General features: G+C 54.0%; 1 protein-coding gene across 1 annotated transcript in view; it reads left to right on the top strand.

Annotated features, from left to right (window-relative positions):
- The window catches only part of LOC121166843 (TBC1 domain family member 9B-like), a 40,910-nt gene extending 19,177 nt beyond the window's left edge, over positions 1 to 21,733 (top strand). The window contains 19 exon segments of the mRNA XM_040996148.1: positions 1,227 to 1,434; positions 3,495 to 3,707; positions 8,373 to 8,534; positions 8,893 to 9,043; positions 9,445 to 9,659; positions 12,519 to 12,636; positions 13,419 to 13,704; positions 15,169 to 15,298; positions 15,389 to 15,435; positions 15,437 to 15,485; positions 16,258 to 16,326; positions 16,909 to 16,935; positions 17,251 to 17,461; positions 17,736 to 17,810; positions 18,014 to 18,064; positions 19,325 to 19,387; positions 19,805 to 19,911; positions 20,902 to 21,111; positions 21,236 to 21,733. Coding sequence (XP_040852082.1) covers positions 1,227 to 1,434; positions 3,495 to 3,707; positions 8,373 to 8,534; positions 8,893 to 9,043; positions 9,445 to 9,659; positions 12,519 to 12,636; positions 13,419 to 13,704; positions 15,169 to 15,298; positions 15,389 to 15,435; positions 15,437 to 15,485; positions 16,258 to 16,326; positions 16,909 to 16,935; positions 17,251 to 17,461; positions 17,736 to 17,810; positions 18,014 to 18,064; positions 19,325 to 19,387; positions 19,805 to 19,911; positions 20,902 to 21,111; positions 21,236 to 21,697 — 2,854 coding nt within the window. The 3' untranslated portion in view covers positions 21,698 to 21,733.
- The last annotated feature ends 1,728 nt before the right edge of the window (positions 21,734 to 23,461 follow it).

Here is a 23,461-nt window from a genome sequence, read left to right on the forward strand (position 1 = left end):
GGATACCAGAAGGTATAGCAGTGTCCTAGAAGCACCACTGGCATAGGCAAGGTTCTACATACTTTGTTCCTCTCAGCCCTACGACAGGAAGGTCCCCTTACTGTCCCCAGGTCTCAGATGAGGACACCAAGGCTAGACAGGCCACTACTTGACTTATTCCTAAGATGTGGAGTCAAGATGGGTACCCCTTGTTGAGGGCCCCAAGAGGTTGGGCCGGACACCCCCTTGAGGCTGCATCTGGAGGACTTGGATGGATCCAGGCTCAGGGAATACAGCCTCTGCCCCCCATGAAGAGAGCACACCTCGAGCTCTATACCACAGGGACCCTCAGAGCCATGAGGTCCAGGCCTTTGGAGTCTGAAGCCTGCAGGGCAGACAGGGTCATCGCTACTCTGTCTGTGGAGATAGGTGCTTGTGGCCAACCCCTGCAGACCGCTTGTGTTTAATGAGCTCCTAGGTTGTAGACTCACAGGAAACCTGCACAAAGCTGGTTGTATCTCAGCATTTCCCTGGGCCAGAGTCCCAGCCACGGTGGGCCAGCCAGACTGACACTGGCGTGTTCAAAGGCCTCATTTGCCAGGGGCCATTTCCTTGGGGTGCACTAGCAGACTGGTGAAGACCTAGACTCTGGTGGCGCCTTTAAGACCAGCCTGTTGTGCAAGGGTGTCACTCTACAGATGGAAGTAGTGGGGGAGCCTTCGCAAAGCAGATGAATAGGGCTAGACTGGTAGGGTCATGTTACCTGCAGCCCAGCACAGGGATTAGGACCAGGGTGCCCATCACTACCTCTCGGCACTTGGACATGTGGGTAAGCATCTGTTAAGCAGTGCTCCTGTGCATTTCAAGATTACCTGCCTGTCTTACTGCTGGACCAGTCCAAAGCCAGGACCTTCTTCTGGGTCTGCTACATGGGTGGTACAGGCCCAAGATCTTGAGCCATTCACTGCTTTCCCAGATGCATTAGCAGGGAACTGTTTTGGAAGTGGAACAGTTGGGACTTGAACCAGCACCCATATGGGATACCAGCACAGCAGGCAGTGGCATAAGTCACTATAGCACAACTCTAGCCTTTGTTTAATTTGCATCCTTGATTGAACTGTAAGCTCCTTGGGCACCACCAGCTCCTGGAGAACCCCAAGGATTCTGGGAGTGATGTGGGGACTGAGGCCTCAAGTCCTCCTGCACGTATGACCCCTGCCTGCTTTGCACCCACCTTGTTTCCTCAGAGACCTGGATGCCCGAGCTAAGAACGAGTGCTATCGGGCCACCTTCCGGCTGCCCAGGGATGAGCGGCTGGACGGCCACACGGGCTGCACACTGTGGACACCATTCAGCAAGTTGCACATTCCTGGCCAGATGTTCATCTCCAACAACTACATATGTTTTGCCAGCAAAGAAGAGGATGCATGCCACCTTATCATTCCCTTGAGGGAGGTGAGCATCCTCAGGAAATGTACGCCAGGCCTGGGACAGGACAGGTGGGGCATCTGCAACTGCAGCACCTGGGCTCAGCTTGATGCCAGGCATGGAGCTGGGAGCAGGCATGCTGTATGCCCCAGGGGGACAGGAGGGCAATCCCTGCGAATCCTCTCACTGGGACAAAGGGGTGTTTCTATCTACCCTGCCCTCTCAGAATCCTGTGGTTCAATTTTGGCAAAGCTCTGTCCTCCTGGCTAGATTGAGGGGCTCTTGTCCCTGCACAGCCCCGTGAGGTCACTCTCAGAAGCCACCTTTCCAGTTCTTTCCAAACATAGACACCTTGGCTGGAGCACTGGCGGAACGATCACACATGAGCTGTCACCTGTCGTGGTGGGGCAGCTCTGGCCTCTAACCATGCCTTCTCTTGTTTGTGGACTTCCACAGTGCCCCGGTGGAAACCAGACCAAGTGTTGCCATGAAGGAGTAAAGACAGCAGAAGGGATCTCTGACACAGACTAAAGCCTCCGGGTTCTTTGGGTTTTGGGGAGCCTCCCAGTCCTGGCCTGGCAAAGCAGTGACTATTCATAAAAAGCATAGTGAGGTTCTTAGGCCATAGCTCAAGTCTCATCACAGCATTTTGTTTGTATTAAAACCTAGAGCAGTGAGGCCCAGTGGTGTGTGTACAAAGCCCATGGGCTATAGGTGTAGCTGTGAATGGGTGTGGGAATAACGTGCTGCCTCAGTTTCCTCGAGTCAGAGGCCAAGAGCTCAAAATCTCCCTAAACTGCAGGTTGAGGTTTAGATGTTATTCATGGAAGAAAGGGCCTGTGGATTCATGCTAGCCCCCAGGCCCAGAGTGTCACGGAAGGGTTTCTAGATTCCTGAGGCCAGATGGCAGAGAGCTGGGCAGCACAGCAGTCTTGCCTCGGAGAGTGGGCTTGTGCCCTGCATACCTGTTTCCTCACTTCCCAGCTGGGGGCTCTGCAGGTATCCGATCACTCAGCTCCATGGCAAACGCAGTGGCTCTGGAATCTCCCTGCTCATGGTGCTTCTCCCATCGCGCTCCTGTCTTCCCTTTCACCCACTGCCCTATTCTTTGTTCCCACCCCTCCCTGTCCCAGGTCATAGCCACAGCACTCAAAGCACCCCCATCCCTGCTGAGGGTTCACTGGCATCCAGTGCCTGTGACCCATGAGACCCCATACACACCCACATCTGGACATGCAGAACACACTTACAGACCTGTGTGCTCACGTGCAGGTCCACACTACACACACACACACACATGCACATATAGAGAAACATATACCTACACATTACACATTCACACATGCATGCCCATACACCTGTGGATATACATTGAGCACATACACATGCATACATACACTCACACACATGCAGGTACACAACATGTACCTATACGCATGATATACACCATACATACACACATACATGCACACACACTCAGGTGAACATAAAATAACACTTAACACATGCACGCACAAGCACTGTCCCCCGCTTTGTGCAGCCTCACCAGCCTTTTCTCACCCCTGTCCCCTGCCAGTCTCACTACCCTCTGACGACTGTCTACTGCCCATCCCATCTGCGTCCTGCCCCAGCTCCTGCCCCAGCTCCTACCTGGCTAAAGCAGGTGCCAGCTTATGCCCTATTAGCTCTGCTTACCCAGCTTGCCCACTATCTGCCCTGTCCTTGGGCTGTGGGCTTTGCTTAGATGTCTGCTGGAAGCCCTCTGCCCTTTGCTTGCAAGCTACTCCAGGACCCCTGTCAGAAGTGTTTCTGGGATCAAGGCTGCAGCCTCGCAGGTGAGGGCTGTTGGCCATGCTTTGGAGCAGGCAGTAGTGGGCAGTCTGAGAGCCAGTGGTGACCAGAGCTGGGCAGGTGGGAGGGTAGGACTTGGATATGCAAACACTGAGCCCAAGGCTGCACATGGTGGCAGGCTCAGCATATGGGTCCAGTCAAGCTTGTCACTATGACATGCCTGAGGATAGTTATGGACCTACAAGGCATATCCAGCCACACAGCAAACACCCAAGAGACTGCTTCTGCCTTCTCAGGTGACCATTGTTGAAAAAGCTGACAGTTCCAGTGTCTTACCCAGGCCCCTGTCCATCAGCACCAAGAGTAAAATGACCTTCCTGTTTGCCAACCTGAAAGATCGCGATTTCTTAGTGCAGAGAATCTCGGACTTCCTCCAGAAAACACCATCCAAGCAGCCAAGTGGCAGCACTGGGGAAAGGAAGACCAGCGTTGTAGACCCAGCTTCTGAGGTGAGAGTGGCCCCTTAGGAATGCTGGAGCAGGGATGAGGCCAGGGCAACCCTCAGCCTCTGTGCTGGAACCTGGCTTGTGATGTGCTTACTGTGGGCCTTGGGCTGCGAGGACAGAGCTGGAAGTACCCCAGGTGCACCCCACACACCCAGTAACTGCCAGTGTCCCTGTCTGCACCCCCCTACACACCCCAGTCCTCCCGACTGTCACCCAGCCTGCCTCAATGCCCAGTCCTTTGAGGATGCTCTGGCTGTCAGCCTCCCCCATCTACACCCTCCCTGAAGTTCTGCTCCACTGAGAGCTGGGGCCACCAGTGGAGGTCGGGCCTCCTTGGGTTCTGCATTCATCAGCTTTTTGTTGCTACATCGAAATTCCTGGTAAAACTAACTTCCTATTAAAAAAGGGTTTGTTTAGCTCACAGTTTTGGAACTTCGTGCTCCAAGAGCCAGTGACCCCATTGGTTCAGGGTAGCAGAGTACAGAGCCAGAAAGCAGAGAGCCTGGGCTAGACTTTGCTGTTACAACCAGCCTCTCCCGAGGGCTGTCACCAACCACATGCCCCCAGTGACCAAAGGGCCTCCTGCTAGGCCTCTCCTCTAGTCACCACAAGCAGATGGCTTCCACTACTTGGTACTATTAGCATATAACTGGGAGTTAATGTCCTTTCGTGAGTTCAAGACCCAAATCCTCATCAAACCATGGTAGGTTTGTTCAATGGCATTTTCCCTGCCAGTCCTTCAGTCTGAGGTTCTTATGGGGAAAGGTTCCTTGTTAAAGACCCAGCTATAGTACCATTAGTGACATCAAAGGTATCCTGTGAGTCATTGCACACTTCTTTTCCCCAGAGGCACCTGTGCTCTTTGCAGTTGGATTGCTGGAACTGGGGCTCACACAGCAGCTGTGTGGTGTTACAAGTGAAGGGCAGGCCTCTTTGGTCCCTTTCCATCCAGAGGGTTTCTGCTGCTCCTCTCTTTTTCCACTCTATCCTTCCCAGGAAGGAATCGGGGCCGTTTGTGCTTCAACATCTCCCATGATTTACTTCTTACCTCTTGCATCCCCTCTGTCCCCTCCCTCCTGTGGGTCAGTTGAGTAGTGACACAGAACCTCAATCACACCTTGGCGCTGTTGGTTTCTGTGAGAGCGCCACCTGCAGGCAGCAGTGAGTAGAGGCTGCCTCAGCTGAGGTTTCTAGCACCTGCTTGCCTCTGTAGCCAGTGAGAAGCACTGCCTAGCTGGGGCCAATTCTTGGGTTTTGGAAAACAGTGACACTATTACCTGTGATTACTTCTGTCTGGCAGCTAAAACACTCCCTTGAAGAAACACCCCTGGTTAACTCCTGAGGTCCCCAAGGCACAGCTTCTAGGAAAGGTAGATAAATCTTTTACTATTGCCTTTTATTCACTAGTTGCCAACATGATGAAAGCGTTGGTTTTATTGTCTCCTCCAGGTGTAGCCAACTAGTTTATTTACTTTAAAATTGTTATTTATTGCTTTACTTGTTATTTGAAAGATGGAGTGTCAGAGAGATGGCACAAAAGAGAGAAAACTGTTCTCTTAAATGCTTGCAATAGCTGGGGCTGGACCAGGCCAAAGCCAGAAGCTAGGAACTTTATCCTGGTCTCCCACATAAATGGCAGGGACCCAAGTCTTTGGGCCATCCTCTGCTGCTTTCCCGGGCACGTTAGCAGGGACCCAGATCAAAGCAGAGTAACCAGAACTCAAACCAGTTCTCCGATATAAATGCCAGTATAGGCAGCAGCTTAGCCTGTACAATGTGGGTCCCAGCACTTACTTATTAATATCCTAATGAACCATGCACATATGCCATGGATTAGCAACTTAGTCTGACATCAGAGGGGCCTGATTCAGGTTGACTCCTTGTCCAATAGACAGAACCCTGTTCATCTTCGTTGGCATCCTTGCTTCCAAGTACCAAGATAAGTGCATTGCTGTTGTTGTTGCTTAACCTGAATTTACAGAAACACTTTATAATTAGCAAAGTCCACGTGCAAATCCAGTACTGGGTCTTGCTTCTCCACAAAAATCGGTAGCTCTGGCACCACAGTGCCCTTGACCCTAGGCAATGTGGAATCTGAATGCTGAAGCTCATACTCAGCTCCTCAGAGCCCTGGTCCAGGAGCTTCTTCCTGGCCTCTCAGAGACTTGAGCCATCCTCCTCTGCTTTCACAGACACACCAACAGAACTGGATTGGAAGTGGAGTAACCAGGACATGAACTGGTGCCCATATGAGATGCTGGCAGCATAGGCAGAGGCCTTGCCTGCTATGTCATGGCACCAGCCCCAAACCTTAAATATTTTTTAAGAATTACTTTGTACAGCTAGTCAAAAAAAAAAAAAAAGACCAAGTCACATATGAGGACAGGAAAATCAGAGAGTCATCAGGCTTTTTGACAGTAGCATTTTATAGAAACAGAGTGACATTGTAAAGACATGCAGGAAGACTTCCACCCACTTCCTCATGTCCACCTAGTGCCTTCCTAGAACTACCCTAGGATCCCTCACCCTCTGCATGCAATAGGAAGGCAAATTTCCAAGCTCCAGTACTGGAAGTAGCCCGCAGCCCGACAGGGTGATGCAGGTATCCGTAGGTTCCAGTACTGGGAAGCAGCCCGCAGCCCGATAGGATGATGCAGATCTCTGTTGATGGTTAGACCCAGGGAGTATCAAGCGTATTCCCACCCAGCCGGTGCTAGGTCTGTGTCTTTATCCTTATTAAGCAGTGCACACAGCACACAGTGAGGTGGACCTAGGCTTATGTTGGTGCAAATACCTAGTATGGGGGCCCTGCGCAATGGTGTAGTGGTTAAGGTCCTCACCTTGCACGTGCTGGGATCCCATATGGGCGCTGCTTCTAATCCCGGCGGCCCTGCTTCCCATCCAGCTCCCTGCCTGTGGCCTGGGAAGGCAGTCAAGGACGGCCCAAAGCTTTGGGACTCTGCGCCAGCATGGGAGACCTGAAGAGGCTCCTGGCTTCGGATTGGCTAAGTTCCAGCCGTTGTGGACACTTGGGGAGTGAATCATCAGGCAGAAGATCTTCCTCTGTATCTCTCCTCTCTGTATATCAACCTTTCCAATAAAAAGAAAAATAAATCTTAAAAAAAAAATACCTAGTGTGGAATGTGCTGTGCCTACCATAGGCCACACCAGGGTCACAGGCCCAGGGGCCGTGAGGGGAAGATGGAAACCTCAGGATATCTTCACAGACAACAGTCAGCCTAGGGCAGTATGGGAGCCTCTTCATCTGGAGCCATTATGAGCACAGGATTGATCGTGGGGCATAGGGGCCAGGAGAGGACTCCTTTCCTCACTTGATGGACAGGCAGACCTTGACAGGTGCAGTCTGGCTCAGGACTCAGCATCCCCCGGCCTCTGCCCTGCCATCCCCTGCTGCCTCCATTTCTTGGCTCTGTGGCGACACTGGTGCCACCACCTGCTTGTAGCATTTGTCCAGACACTACCAGCAGCCATGGCTCAGTCCCCACGACATAGCCTTCACTGTGGCCAAGGGATCAGATACCAGATGAGGCAAGGCTGACTGTCAGCCACTCCTTGTGCCACCTAGGTCCACACTGTTCCAGCAGGGAGTCCAAGGATGGCTGAGGCTCAGGGCAGATACCAACAGCAGCTGTCCCCTGTTGGAGCTAAGCAGGGTTTGTGCGTCGTAGAGGCCAGGGCAGGGAAAGTGAACACAACACAGCACAAGGAATCCCAGCTGCCTGGCCTGACAGTCATGCCCTAGAAGGGAGTGTTGAAAAGCTACAGGCAGACTGAATTCAGAAGAATTCACCTGGGCAAAGAACAGGTCATGACTAGGGCAGCATGCAGAACTGGCAGAGGAAATGGGCAAGCAAGGTAGAGTAGTCATCTGTCTTGTGTGGGTGTGGCCTGATCAGTCAGCTGCCTGTGGCTGGCTGAAACCTACCTGATTATTATGCACTATCCAAGTCAGGTTTTGTTTCATTTGTGTAGCAACAGCCCAGGGACCTTGGAGCCGCCCACTGGTGATGTCCTATCCCATGTCTGCATTTTGCTGGGAAGGACTCCCCTCAGCAGGATCCCCAGAACTCATTTCCTCCACAAGGGACCACCTTATCATAGTGGGTCTCTTTCTTCTCTGTCTCTCTCTCCCTGTCTCTCTCTCCTCTTTCTCTCTCCTTAATTTGAAACGTAGAATCACAGAGAAGAGAGACAAAGAGCTCTTCCATCCTCTGGCTTACTCCCTAAATTGCTACAATGGCCAGATCTAGTCTGGTCTGAAGGCAGAAGCCAGGAACTTCTTTCAAGTCTCTCATATGGGTACAGGGGCTCAAACTCTTGAGCCATCCTCCACTGCTCTCCCAGGCCACAAGCAGAAAGCTGGATAGGAAACGGAGCAGCCAGGACATGAACCGGCACCTATACAGGACATTCGCACCACAGAGGATTAGCCTGTTGAGCCATCATGCTGGCCCCAATGGGTGTCCTTCCTACATCAGGGACAGCTGGCCAAAGGGAGAGTGAAGGAGGTAGCCACAGCTTCCCACTGCTCCAGTATGGCCCTGGGCCCCACAGCCGCTCTGTTCCAGTTCTGGGTCAAGGTAAAGTCGCAGCCCCTTGAGCAACTCGGGTGCTAGGTGCTCTCCCTTCCCTGCTTTTATTCCCTAGTTTCTCCCAGCTCCTCAGGAGACACACCAACAGCCCACCAGCCCGTCGTCTCCGCTCAGTGGCCACCAGGGCTTCAGTGCACAGAACGTGCCCACCGCCTCCCAGGGCCTGCTCAAGCTCTTCCGAAGAAACTTGCCCACAGAGGACCTAGGAGTCAAGGAGGTGAGCTGCAGGCACTGGCCTTCAGCCCTGGTCCACAGCCAAGCCTTTCAAGAGAAAGCAGGGGTCTGCCGCTGGCTTGGTGCCTTCCTGGCTGGCTCAGGCCCTTAGGGCTGACAAGCTGAGGCTGCCCTCTGGGGGTGTATGGGTGCCGTTCACAGGAGGTGTGATAGCCCAGCTCCACCCATGCTTTACCTGGAGTCCCTGGAGAGTCTGCAGCCTGCTGGCTAACCATTGCTATGTGGAGAACATAGCAGGCTTCCACGGGCCTCAGGAGCAGAGGTGGAGGGTGGGTCACCCAGGTCTCAGCACTCTGAGACCCACTTAGGGTCCTCAATGCGCTGGTTCACTTTTCCCTCAGGCCAAAGAGAAGATGAAAGAGGAGTCATGGGACATCCACTTCTTCGAGTATGGGCGTGGCATGTGCATGTACCGCACAGCCAAGACCCGGGAGCTGGTCCTGAAGGGCATCCCTGAGAGCCTGCGCGGGGAGCTGTGGCTTCTCTTCTCAGGTGAGCCTGGCCCTGCTGCCCACTGCCCTGGCTCAGGGCTCTCCTTACCTGAGCTTCTCTGGCCCAGGGCTGTCCTTTCTGAAGTGAAACGGGAACTGCCATCCCGTCACATCACAGGCACTCGGAGCCTTGGCTCTGTAAGGGGACCTGAGGCACACGAAGCATCGTGGGCAGCAAACCCCAGGGTCATGGCTCCATGTCAGGCCTCTGATGCCTTGTTCCTCACAGGGGGGAGCTCGAGACAGTCTCTACCATGACGACTGCCTGAACCCTGCAATGGTCGCTTCCCACCTCAAATCCTGCCTGTCCTCTGTAGGGCATTGTTGCCTCCAGTTTCCCTGTTACTGCTGCCAGAGCGCCAATAGGGGTAGGAGAGACAGCTGCCACCTGTGTCTCCCCAGGGGCCTGGAATGAGATGGTGACTCACCCTGGCTACTACGCTGAGCTGGTGGAGAAGTCCATGGGCAAGTACAGCCTGGCCACGGAGGAGATTGAGCGAGACCTCCACCGTTCCATGCCTGAGCACCCCGCCTTCCAGAACGAACTTGGGATCGCTGCGCTCCGGCGGGTTCTGACTGCCTACGCTTTCCGAAACCCCACTATTGGTTACTGCCAGGTAAAGAGGAGTCCAGAGAAAGCATCTCACTTGCACCCCCTCCAGAGGCTTGTGGGACCTGTGTGGGGGCCTTACAAACCTGTGACTGTGCCCTGTACCCCAGAAAGGAGTCGCAGAACAGATGTAATTTACAAACAGCTGCAATTACTCATCTCATCCTCATGTCAGGTGTTGTCTTCCAATGTGCTTCTGTTCCTTCGTCCTGCATTTGATTGATTGTGTGTGTGTGTATACATACAATTTACCATTTTAGCCATTTTTTAAAAGATTCTTTTACTTCAAAGACAAAGAGAAGGACAGAGAGGCAGAGATCTTTTATCCTCTGGCTCACTTGCCACAGCAGCCAGAGCTGAAGCCAAGCCAAAGCCAGGAGCCAGGAACTCCATTTGAGTCTCTCACATGGGTGGCAGGGGCCCAGGTACTTGGACCATACTCTGCTGCCTTCCCAGATGCCTTAGCAGGAAGCTGGATCAGAAGCAGAACAACCAGGACTGGAACCAGCATTCTAGTTTGGGATGACCCTCTGTACCTCAACATAGGGCCCGTTTGCACCATGTTTAAGCATTTGGTTTGCTGATGTTAAGTACATTCACACTCTGTGCAGCCATTGTCCCATCCATCCACAGGACTCCCCACCCTGTCAGATTGGAGCTCGTACCCACTGACCAGTAACTCCATCCCCAGCCCTCACAGCCTTTACAGCCCTTGGCTGCTGCTGCCTTTGTTCTGTCTCTGTTTCACTGTCCTGGGGACCTCCAACCTCATGTAGTTTGTCCTTTTGTAAGTGACTTATCTCACTGAGCCAGTGCCCTCAGGTTTCTTATATGCTGTCCCACATGTCAGAATCTTTTTTTTTTATCTTATTTTACAACGTATTTATTTGTTTGAAAGGCAGTTACAGAGAGAAAGAGAGTACTTCCATCTGCTGATTTATTCCTTAAATGACTCCTGGGTGTTCAGGGTGAAGAAAAGAGCCAGGAACTCCACCAGTCTCCTGCATGGGTGGCAGGGGCCATTTTCTGTTGCTTGGCCAGCACATTATCAAGGAACTGGATCAGCAGTAGAGCAACCAGGACCTAAACTGGTGAACACATAGGATGTCGTCATGGCAGGTAGCAGCTTAGCTCACTGTGCTACTACACATGTCCCAATCAGTGTCTGTCTGTCTTTCTCTCTCTCCTTCCTTCCTTCCTCTTTCTCTCTTTCTTTATTAAGGTTTGTTTATTTGAAATGCAAAGTTACAGAAAGAGAGGGAATAATAGACAAGAGAAAGAGGAAGAGACCTTCCATCTGCCGGTTCACTACTCAAATGGCCACAACAGCCAGGGTGGAGCCAGGCTGAAGCCAGGAGCTTGAAGCTGCTTCGGCGTTTCCCATGTGGATAACAAGGGCCCAAGTACTTGGTCAATCTGCTGCTGCTTTCCCAGGCCATTAGCAAGGTGCTGGATCAGAATTAGAGCAGCTGGGTCATGAACTGGTGCCCTCATGGGATACTGGTGTCCCAGGTGGCATGGTGGTTTATCCACTTCACTTTAATGCCAGCTCCAGTCTATTTCCTTTTCAAGGCTGGGTCATATTCTGATGTAAGCTCCATGTTTCCCTCATCCCTGTGTCCTCTGGTGGACACTGGGGTTGCTCTGCCTGCTGCCTTGACAGCAGCTGGTGTCCCCAGAGGTGGGACTGCTCGGTCACATGATGGTCCTGCCCATGGTGGAAGCCTCCACTGCTCACAGCAGCTGTGCCATCTACCCTCCCAGCAGTCATTCACCAGGGCTCTGGCCTCTCCAGCTCCCTGCCAAGGCTTCTGTCTGGTTGGTTGTTGTAGTGGGTATCATTTGAGATTTTTGACTAGCATTTCTGAGAACTTTGTTTTGAAATCTAATGGACATTTTCCTGAGCAGGTCATATGATTTCTATTTGCCTAAAATTGCCCTGGGATTTCAGGGAAGCCCACTCCCCACAGCTCCTGTTCTGTGTGCCACATCACCAACTAGAGACCACTGCAGAGAGGTGATCTTTGAGAGCCAGCCCTGCAGCAAAATGTGGATTTGAGTCTCACCTGCTGCACTGGGGAAGGCCCAGAAGATGGCCTGGACACTGCTCCCTCACACACACACACACACACACACACACACACACACACACACCCCTATGTGGAAGACGGCCCATGTGGCCAGGCAGACACACACACACACACACACGCACGCAAACCTACGTGGAGGACGGCCCGTGTGGCCAGGCAGACAGACACACACAAACATGCACATACCCCATGTGGAAGACGGCCCATGTGGCCAGACACACACACACACACACACACACACACACACACACACACACACACACACACACACACACACACACACCCCATGTGGAAGACGGCCCATGTGGCCAGGCTTTTAGTCCCTGACTTTGGCATGGCTCAGCCTCCACCATTGAATAAATGATTTAGTAGAGGAAAGATTCCTCTCTCTCTCTCTTTTCATCTTTCTCTCTGCCTTTCAAATTAAAAAAAAAAAAAGCAGACCAAAAAATGCCAGTTTGCCTACTTTGTTGCTTCTTCGTAAGTCTGTTAGCAGCTGCTGCTGTGCTGTGTGAGTGCCTGCTGCAGCAAATGGCCACCCCCCAGCCATGCAGCTGCTTCCACCCCAGCTGGGCCCTGCAGCCACTCCTGCCCAGAAGTGTTCTGTGCTGACATCCAAGGCCAAGCTGAAGCTCTGTCAAGTTCATTTCCTGAAAATTGCCTTCTGGCCAGTTTCCCAGATTGGGGCGAGGATGGTTTCTCCTCGAGGGGCTGGCCTGTTGTCAGGGAGAGGACATCGTGCCTGTTGGCCTACTCACCATCCCTGTGCCCAGCAGGCGATGAACATCGTGACCTCAGTGCTCCTGCTCTACGGCAGCGAGGAGGAGGCCTTCTGGCTCCTGGTGGCCCTGTGCAAGCGCATGCTGCCCGACTACTACAACACCAGGGTGGTGGGTGAGTGGTTCAAGGGGCTCCCTTACTGAAGGGGACAGCCTTGCCCCAGGCTGGGAGCCTCCCAAGCCTCCTGTAGTCTGTCCAGCCTGTGCTGCAAATGAGCTAGCAAGCACCACTAGGAAGGGAGAGAGCACCCAGACCTCTGCCTGCAGGGTCCACACTCTTGCCAGCCCATGTATGGCTTCCCACATCACTGCCAGCCAGAAGCTGTGCAGCTGTGCCACCCTCAGGAACTGGTGAAAGTCCACCGCAAGTCTGAATGCCCATCCATCGAACTTCATGTAAACCTCTCTATTATGAGAGATTCCAAACATGAAAACCAGAGAGTGTGGCGCACCCCCACACATTTGTCACTCAGTTGCAGCTACTACAAACACACATCCAGCATGTCTCTGAACTGTGCAAACCCAGCCTTTGAAGTGCATGTAACTGTGTGCCATGCTCAGCTGCCTCCACTGCCCTTCCACTGCCGCAAGCATTCTGGAGTTGCCACTCTGAGTCCTCTGGGACTGGGCTATTCACAGGCAGTCTGATTCTGATGCTTTCATGGAGAAATCAGTGCCCTCCCCAAGGGGACGTACAGAGAGAGGAATGCACTGAAACTGTAGGAAAAATAAAGACCTATTGCTTCTTGTTTTCTCCATTGACCTGACAGCCCTCACCATAGTGGGACTGGTGGGTGGTGATGAATGGGGCCTCAGACCCCAGCATTCATTCCCCATGAGGGCCCACCAGAAGCCATGGGACTGACTCACCGTTCAGCTCGTACCCACTCCCCACAGGAGCCCTGATTGACCAAGGCATTTTTGAAGAACTCACAAGAGACTTCCTGCCCCAGCTGTCAGAGAAGATGCAGGAGCTGGGCGTGATCTCCAGCATCTCGCTCTCATGGTTCCTGACCCTCTTCCTCAGCGTCATGCCGTTCGAGAGCGCCGTGGTCATTGTTGACTGCTTCTTCTACGAGGGCATCAAGGTGGTCCTGCAGGTGGCCCTGGCCATCCTGGATGCCAACATGGAGCAGCTGCTCGGCTGCAATGACGAGGGCGAGGCCATGACCATCTTGGGCAGGTGAACGTGCTCAGCTTCTCTACCCTGCTCTGTGCCAGTCCTGGTTCTTACTCAGTTAACATCAAGTGACCATACCTAACAAGTTCCCAGTTATGGCTGGGCCCAGGGATATGCAGGGGCAAAGAAGAGCTTCCTTCCTGTTTACTGTTACATTAATTCCAGGGGTAGACAGATCTCCTGTATCTTGGTTCATTTCCCAGTGTTCTGAGTGACTGAGACCAGACCAGGTAAAGCCAGGAAGCAGTAACTCAACCTAGATCTCCCATCCGGGTTGCAGAAAAACAGCTGCTTGTGCCATCACCATTGTATCCCAATAATCACATTAGCAGGAAGCAAGAATATGCAGCTGGAGCCAGGTGCCAAGCCTAACACTGTAACACTGTGATGTGAGACATGGATCTGTTTGACCTGTGTCTTCACAGGCCAAATGCTGGGAGGAAGTAGCACAGTGGGTGGTCTGACTAGAGAGCTACTGCTCAGACGCGTTCAGGGAAAGATTCTGAGGGTACACCACACCAAAACCATGCAGTAACAACGGCAACTCTGTCCTCCAAGCAGTCTTGTTACACCTCCGCGGCTCACTGCTATCCATTCCCCAACCAGACCTGCTCTGGGAGTCTGATGCCTGGCCTGTCACACCTGAGGCCCCGAGCCAGCCTGGATGCTTCCTCCTCTGTGCAAGTACCTGTAGATTTCCTTCTGGGATGCACAGGTTAACATGCGCCTACTATGTACCTGTGTCTGCCTTGTCATGGATTCTTCTGTTCCTGTCTCCTTGCAACATCCTGCAGGACACTGACCAGGGCTGAGCTTGTGCATCCATGCCAATTGTTTATCTTTCATTCAGAGGAGCAGTGGACATCTGCCTACCTGGCTGTCAAGCCTGTCAGCCATGCTCAGCCCCCTTCTGGCTCTTTCTGACCTGCCCTGAGTTCTGCCCAGTCCTGACAGCCTCCCCACATCCATGTCCCTGTCCTGGGATGCTCCCACACAGCAGGGACAGCCATGGTGCCTCCAGAGAGCTGGGCTGGGTAGCTGCGTGTCCACCCTGAGGTCCAGACAGCTTGCTTGCCATGCATTTCCTACCCACAGCAGGGGTCAGGGCGTCCTGGCCAGGCTAGGTCCCAACGTGTGGCCTTAAACAAGCCAGGTTACCTGGGCCGCTGCACACACGGCCACAGCAGAAGCCTCCTGGCTCTCCTGAGACTCCATCCTTTGGTCTCATTCTTCGTGGCCAGGACAAGCACACCATCCCTCCAATTGGATACATAAAGGGGCTCCCTGCCCATGGAGCCCTAAAACATAGCCCGGCACCTTCCATGTGCAGAGCCTAATGCGAGGAGGGGCTGAGGCCTGAGGGGAGCTCCCTGATTTTCCAGGATGTCTGCTGGGGCACACTCTATCCTCCTGGAGGGTCTGCCATAACTATGAGTGGTCTCGATGTCTGACCCCTTGCCCACACAGATGTCTGGACAATGTGGTCAATGAGCAGAGTACTTCCCCACCAGTGCCACACCTCCATGCCTTGCTGACCAGTGGAGACGAGCCTCCCACACAGACAGACATCTTTGACCTCCTCAAAGCCTCCTATGAGGTCAGCACTCAGTGGGGAGGTGCGGGGGGTGACAGCCCTGCACCCCGTGGCTGTGCATTGTCTCACCTAATCATCCCCACCTGCCTGCAGAAATTCAGCATCCTGCGGGCCAGCGACACTGAACAGATGCGGTTTAAACAGGCTGAAAGTGATCCAGTGCTTGGAGGACACAGCCAAGAGGAGCGTGGTATGTGGGCGTGGGGGGCTCCCACTCAGGCCTGTCTGTGGGGCAGGACGCACACTCCCCTGCTGCCTCACCACCAGTGTCAGCATTAGGATGTGTGGGACCAGGCAGGGGCATGGCGGGGAGAGGACATGGTCGTTTTATTCTGCTCCCAGATGGGCCAGTGGGAAGCCTGTCTGAAGCCCCGTTCCCCCAAAGCATAGCACCCTCTGTCTCCCACATGTCCCCTCCCCTCGCCCCGAGCATCCCACAGCTGCCCTCTGAGCACCTGCGTGCCGTGCCTCTGCCTCCAGCCTTCATCCTCCGCATCCCTGGATGGGTGCAGGTGCCCCTGCCACAGGATCTACTCATGGTCTCTTGACTGCCAACCTCGTTCCCACTTCCCCAGTGCCCCCCACAAACCTTTCAGACACTCTGAGGTCACAAGTGACAGAAACGGATGGCTCCAGCTGACTGAGAGCAGCTGGCTGGTGGTTTCAGGACCCCTTCCCAAGAGCTGGCACCTGGGTCACAGCAGAGGTCCAGACAGGAGGAACTAAACAATGTCCCATGTCCCCCACTCTCAGCCCACTAGGGCACAGACCTCAGGGAGCTTGCACTGAGTGGCAGGCTGGGTGGTGAGAGGCCAGCAGGGCAAGGCCCTGCCCTCAGTGGGATGGCCGACTTGCCACACTGAGGGGCAGCTCGTGCCTTTGCCCTGGTCCCTGTGACAATCTGTCTCCTGCTGCAACAGGCACTTGAGAGTCCCTCAGCCCAGCCTGTCTCTTTCTTCTAGGTCCGAGCCATACCTGGGGACACTGGCTTCTCCACTGAAGAGCTGGAAGACCTTTACATGGTGTTTAAGGTAAGAGCCGAGAACAAGGACAGGACCTGTAACTGTGACCTTGTCTTCCTAGAGCATCCTCAGCACAGAGGTTCCTGCCGGAAGAGAAGGGGTTTGGAAGCATCCGTGCATGCACTTGCTGTGAAGTCGCAGTGGTAGAAGTTAAGCCTTGTTGGAGTTTAGGCAGAACACTCCCTTAGAAAGCACAAGGCAGCTTACAGCAGAAGTTCATGGGCTCAAGGAACTGCAGAGTTGAGGGAGACAGTGTCAGGCCTGGCTGGATCCAGGGACTCAGATGCAGTGTTGTACACTCTCTCACCCTCTGATGTTCTCTGAACTGCGCTTCCTGCAGAGTCCATGGCTGTCTGCATCTCCAGGGACACGCTGTCCCCTCAGTAGCCCCAGGACAAGGGAACCTTTCTTCCAAATGATCAGACTGACTCAAGTTAGGCACTGGATTCAAGTTAGGTTGGCGTTGACTGTTAGGCAAAAAGGAAAAAAAAATTAAGATTTATAGTCCAGTGGCTAAAGTCCTCACATTGTATGCACTGGGATCCTATGTGGGTGCTGGTTTATATCCTGACTGTTCCACTTCCCTTCCAGCTCCCTGCTTCTGGCTTGGGAAAAGCAGTCAAGGATGGCCCAAGGCCTTGGGACCCTGCAGCCACATGGGAGACATGGAACAAGCTCCTGGCTCCTGCCTTCAGATCAGCTTAGCTCCAGCCAGGGAACCAATGGATGGAAGATCTTCTTCTCTCTGTTCCTTCTCTCTGGTAAATCTGCCTTTCTATTTTAAAGATATACACATCTTAAAACTATGCTCCAAAACAAAAGTGAGTGCCTCCAGGGGCCTGACCCTGCCTTGGCCTTTTCCCATGGCATCCCTGGCCAGTCTGTCCTTCCCTCCCTTGTGGGGCTGGGGCAGCTGGCCGCAGGGAAGGCTGAGCTGGCCTGGCGATAACTCTGAGGAAGCCTGAGACTGGCTCCCGGGCCCTCTGCAGCTGTGAGGAGGTCCTGTCCCAGCCCCCTGGAGCCTGCACCGTCCTGGGGAGCCCCTCTCATCATGCCCTCCTCCTGCCTTCTCCCACAGGCGGGATGTACCACGGGGACATGACTGAAAAGCTCAAGGTGCTCTACAAGCTGCACCTTCCCCCAGGTGAGCACGTGCCCCCACACCCCTGGATTGTATGAGGCACTGATTGCACTTTAACCTGAAAGACACTGGGTGTTTACAAACTCACCTAAGAATCAGAAAGTAGCAAATAATCCAAGCCAGTCAGCCTTAAAACTGCCACACGGGTCATGGTGGCAGGGGGAGGGTGTCCAGGAATGGTCAGGCCGGTCCAGCGGGAAAGGGCAGGTGCGGTCTGCCCAGGAGCTGGGATGCTTGCTCTAGGTGAGACTCTCACTCTACCCATCTCGGAGTGCAGCCCTAAACTCTGAGGAAGCCGAGTCAGCCCTGGAGGCCACCCACTATTTCACGGAAGACAGCTCCTCAGAAGTGAGTGGCTCCCTGAGGCTTCCAGCTGGGGGGCTGGGGGCATTGGGGTGTCCTGAGAGGGGTCTCAAGCTGGGGTCCACCCTGGCTTCCTGCAGCCAGGTGTCCCTGTGGGCAGGCAGTGATCTCACTCCTGTTTCTCTTGTGTCTGTCTTCTTGGATCTCGGCTCCTCCTCCCTCTGCCCTCCTGCTCCTATGCTGTCCTCCCAGCATCTCCTCTGGCCTCTGATCTGGATCTTTTCCTGCCCTGGGAGGCTCAAGGTCAGTGCCCGGAGCACAGGAAGGCTCCCTTGGCTATGGGTGGCAGCATCCCCTCACACCCCCATCCCCACTCCTGCCCCAAGGCTCCCAGGCCTGGCAGACTCTACCACTGGCACGTGTGTCCTGCTGTGGGGTGGTTAGCAGGTGAGGACATGCACAGGGCCATGGGTCAGCATAGGCAGAGGAAGGAAAAGCAGGGGTGGTCACTGCAACCGCGGGAAACAGACCACAGGGACCAGGGGAAGCCGGGCAGGGTGGGGCAGATGCTCTCCTCAGAAAGCACAAAACACTGCTTTGTGGAGAAGAAATACGGATGTTGAGCCATTAGAACCCATCCTTATCCTCACACTGCATTTAAAGTATAAAGCACAGGCTGCCAAGTGCCTCCTGGACCCCAGGACTTGATGACACGGCTGGCGACCATGCTGTGCTGTGACGTCATGTGGCAGGCCCAAAGGGGAAACAAATAGTGTGTGTGTGTCGAAGGACCCACAGGTCCTGCTGACCGTGAAGGCTTAGCTCACAGACCCGGAGGGCCTTGGCTTCCAATAACAGGCCAAAGCAGCAGGTGTGCTTCCTGTTACACACGGACCCTGGGCAACCTGGGAAGCTTTAAGCTTGTGCTGTGTGCTTCTGGGTGCAGAACCCTGACCTCAGACCCCACAGCACCCCAGGCCCTGCACTGTCACCCACGCTCACTGAGGCAGTTGAGGGCTGGGCTACTTCTGTCCTCGCCTGTCTTCTGGCAGCAGGCCTGGGAGACCAGGGCAGCTTGTTCCTCCCCAGGTTCATGTTCACACGTGAACCGCACAGTGTGGTCCTCCTCCAGCGGATGTGCTGAGCACAGGGTTCATGTCTGTCAAGTTTCTTCCCTCCCGGTGTAACTGTCATAGGTGTGATCCCACACACGTGACCTTTTCCTAACAAAACCACAGGATTCATCAGTTCTCAGGCTTGTCCATCACACCGCATTGCTGTTTGCATATAGGGGAGACTTGTAGTCCTCTGGAAAAAGAAAAAAAAAACGGAGTGGGATACAGCTGCTGCTGCTTTCAGTGATCAAGTGGGGAAATGCCCAGGCCCTCCTTGACGGTGGTGCCGGAGGGCAGAGCCCAGGGTCAGGCCAAAGCAGGAGGCTCCGTGCAGGGAACCAGAACCCGGGGCTGCTCCCGCACAAGCACAGGCTGGACCTCGGCAGAGGTGGGCTGCAGTCCCAGCTGGAGAAGAATGTGCTCCATGTTGTTATTTCCTGGTTGGCAGAGGCACTACCACAGGAAGATCGGGAAGGAAGCAGAAGCGAGGATACCCAAGAAAAGCGAGCAGGTACAGGCCATTCTGCCCTGACGGCCAGTCAGGGTCTCAGGGCTGAGGTCTGGGGTTTCATGTGGGCTGTGTCCATCCCCAGTCACTTCTGCAAAGCTCCCCCACTGCCTGGCACCCAGTTGACAGGCATGCCCTGAAGGTCAGTGACCTTGGCTGGAGGCCCTGCTGTCCCCTGTGATGCCTGGTGTCCCCTGTGAAGTTCTCACCTCCTCAGGCCAACCTCTCACAGCCTAGAACACAGCCTCAGGACCATCCTCATCCCATTGAGCCATCCCTTCTTCAGGGCATTCTCCCCATCAGCACCTCCCCAGATGCAGGTGCTTTGTAACAGGGCCCATCCCACCCCCTGACCCCAAGCTCAAGCCCTCTTTCTGTCATGACAGGCCGAGATTAATGTCTTTTCCTCCTGACTCACAGAGGAGAAGGGGACCAGCCCCCCAGACTACCGACTCTACCTTCGCATGTGGGCCAAGGAGGGAGAGGCTCAGAAGGAGACCATCCAGGATCTGCCCAAAATGAACCAGGTAGGCCAGGCAGGAGGCTGCAGCAGACACCTCTACAGAACCCTGAGGGACACCGGGGCCCAGCATGCCATGTCAGCACCACGCCCCAGGGTCCACACAGGGTGGCACTCATTACTCACTAGCTCACTTGAGCGCCCAGGAGTCCCAGTGAGGATTCTGGAAAGTCAGGAGCTTGTTGCTCAGGGGCCATTTGCACAGGGACCACTTGTTCAGGTGAAGGGACAGTGGTAGGTCTGAGCAGCCCTGGGGAAGGTTACCCCACAGCTGCTTCCTCACACTCCCTGCCCAGGCACCCTGTGCACACAGGCTTGTCTGCTCTCCACTTCCTGCTCTCTGGGGACAGGAGCTTCTTTGTCTTCCCAAGGGTCTCCCAGGCAGGAAGGGGCAACCCCTGGGTTCAGCTGCAGAAAGTAGCCAGAGGCAGTCCCTGAACTACAGCCTGCCCTTAGTGCTTGGGCTGGGCTGGCCCTGGCTATGCCCAGAGGGGCCCTGTGAGCCTAAGCCTTCTCCAGCCTGAGGAATGGGTGGTCTCACCCCTCTCTCAGGCCAGGATGTGGTTTAGAGACCCAAGACCACCCTCACCCCCTCAGCAGCACCCTCTGGGAGCTTCCCTGAAGGTCAGAGTTGAAGTCGCTTTCACCCAGGAGCTAGAAGGCCAAGGGTGAGGCCAGACCCCAGGGAGGAAGCCATGGTCGAGGCCGGGTTCACACAGCCATGCATCTCCAACAGCAGAACCACATGTCGGAGCAGAGAGCCCAGCTCAGAGCTGCTGTCTGCTGCAGGGGGAGAGCCCAGGATGGCAGAGTGACTGCTTGGATCCCTCCCGACACTGAGCCTCCACATTCCCGTGTGTGAAGTAAGACTAGAGCACTGGTCTGGTGCCGATAAACAGGACCACATCCTGGCACCAGTTCCAGTGGCCAGCAGCATGCGTGGAATGAACACCAGGGCCATCTTACCATCTCCTTGTTCTGCCTTCCCCCTTGATAGGAGCAATTCATTGAGCTGTGCAAGACGCTATACAACATGTTCAGTGAGGACCCCCTGGAGCAGGACTTGTACCACGCCATTGCCACAGTGGCCAGCCTCCTCCGCATCAGTGAGGTGGGGAAGTTCTTCAGTCCCAGTGTCAAGAAGCCCACGGGTGGCACTCTCAGCAAGGACCAGGGCAGTTCCACTGAGGATGAGTCCCCACTGCCAGCAAGGGAACCCCCTCAGGGCCCAGTACAGGAACTCTAGCCGCCAGCCATGGGGCATCCCCAGTCACCAGCAAGGGAACCCCTCAGAACCCAGTACAGGAGTGCCAGCCACGGGGGACCCTCAGTTACCTGCAAGGGAATCCCATCAGGCCCCAGTACAGGAATGCCAGCTGACAGCCACGGGGGACCCCTGGACCAAAGCTGGTGGAGACACCCACCTTGGAAAAGTGCCACAGGAGAGACAGACGGTGGTAGAGGGGGGCAGTGGAGAGGGGCAGGGCTCACCCTCCCAGCTCCTGTCTGATGATGAAACCAAATACAACATATCCATGTCCTCCTACTCAGTGGTCAGCATGGGCTCCCTGCAGTGTGAGAACCCCACAGCCACTGCCCGCATTGGGAACACCATGGACGCAGACTGGTGCATCTCCTTCAAGCAGATCCTGGCCTCCATCCTGCCGGAGTCTGTGCTGGTCAACTTCTTTGAGAAAAGGGTGGACATTGGACTCAAGATGAAGGACCAGAAGAAAGTAGAGAGACAGTTGAGTGCCTCCAGTGAGCACGAGCCATCTGTTGCTCTGGGCTGAGCCCCTTGGCTGAGTGATTCTGGCCGAGGCCTCTGTCCCTCCCTCCTTCCCTTTGCAGTTTCTCATTAAAGACACAGCCCTCCTGCTCCCCCTTGGAAGCAGTGAGTTGTAAGTGAAAGGAAGGCTGATGCCAACACAGCTTCCTTAGAAAGAGTCTCTGGGCCTGCATCCCCTAGCACAGGCCAGTCCTGGGAACCAGGAATAAGTGGCAGCTCCTCCATTCCTCTCTGCCTGTGGCCTGGGAAGGCAGGAGAGGACAGCCCAAAGCCTTGAGACCCTGCACCCACGTGGGAGACCTGGAAGAAGCTCCTGCCTTCTGGCTTTGCATTGGCTCAGCTCTGGATATTGCAGCACTTGTTGAATAAACCAGTAGATGAAAGATTTTTCTCTCTGTCTCTGTTTCTTCTCTCTGTAAATCTGCCTTTGCAATAAAGAAAAATAATAACAAATCTTAAAAAAAATAAGAACATTTCCTAAAACAAAATGGATGGGGCCAGTGCCACTGTGTAGTAGACTAAGCCTCCACCTAGAGTACTGTCATCCCATACAGGCACCAGTTCATGTCCTGCTTGCTCCACTTCCAATCCAGCTCTCTGCTTATAGGAGGCACAGCAGCCAACACATGAACTGACACCCATATAGGATCCTGGCACTTGCAAGGTGAGGATTTAGCCAGTTGAGCCATCACACTGAGCCCCCAGATGCTCCACTTCTCATTGAACTTCCTGCTAATGGCCTGAGAAATCAGTGAGGATGGCCCAAGGGCCCTGCACCCACATGAGAGAACTGGAGGGTGCTCCTGGCTCCAGCTTCAGAGTAGCTCAGCTCTGGCCATGATGACCACATGGTGAGTGAACCAGTGATGAGAAGGGGATTTTCTCTCTCTCTGTGTAACTCTTTCATGAAAGGGGAACCCTTTGTACTGAGCCCAGACAGAAGGATGTTAGAGTCTTCCTTTTGTCTTTTCTTCCTTTCTATTCTTTTAGAAAGGTTTATTTATTTTTATTGCAAGGTAAGAGATACAGAGAGGAGGAGAGGCAGAGAAGAAGACCTTCCATTACATGATTCAGTCCCTAAGTCGCCACAATTCATGAAACTATGCCGGAATGAAGGCAGGGGTGAGGAGCTTCTTCCAGGTCTCCCGTGAGGGTGCAGGATCCCAAGGCTTTGGGTTGTCTTTACCTGCTTTCCCTGGCCACAAGCACTAAGCTGGATGGAAAGCAGGGTTGCCAGGATTAGAACCAGTGCCATATGGGATCCTTATGCATTCAAGGCGAGGACTTTAGATGCTAGGCCAGCATGCCATGACTCCTCCCTTCCTTTCTTAAGATTTATTTATTTTCATTGAAAAGGCAGATTTATAGAGAAAAAGAGGCAAGAGGAAGGTCTTCCATCTGCTGGTTCACTACCCACGTGGCTGCAAAGACCAGAGCTGAGCTGATCTGAAGCCAGGAACCAGTAGCTTCTTCTGGTCTCTCTCGCAGGTGCAGGGTCCCAAAAACTTGGGCCATCCTCCACTGCTTTTCCCTCACAAGCAGAGAGCCAGATTGGAAGTGGAGCAGCCGGAACATCAACTGGGGCCCATATGTGATGCTGCCACCACAAAGTGGAGGATTAGCCTGTGCAGACACAGTGCCAGCCTGTGCAAATAAATCTTTTTTAAAAATGAGGACAATGGGACAATGTGTGGTAAAGCAGATAAAGTTGCCACCTATAACACTGGCATCTCAAGTCGGCACTGGTTAGTGTCCTGGCTGCTCTATT

This window comes from Ochotona curzoniae, unplaced genomic scaffold, assembly GCF_017591425.1.
Source record: "Ochotona curzoniae isolate NIBS_2020 unplaced genomic scaffold, NIBS_Ocur_1.0 contig_1081, whole genome shotgun sequence".
Taxonomy (NCBI): domain Eukaryota; kingdom Metazoa; phylum Chordata; class Mammalia; order Lagomorpha; family Ochotonidae; genus Ochotona; species Ochotona curzoniae.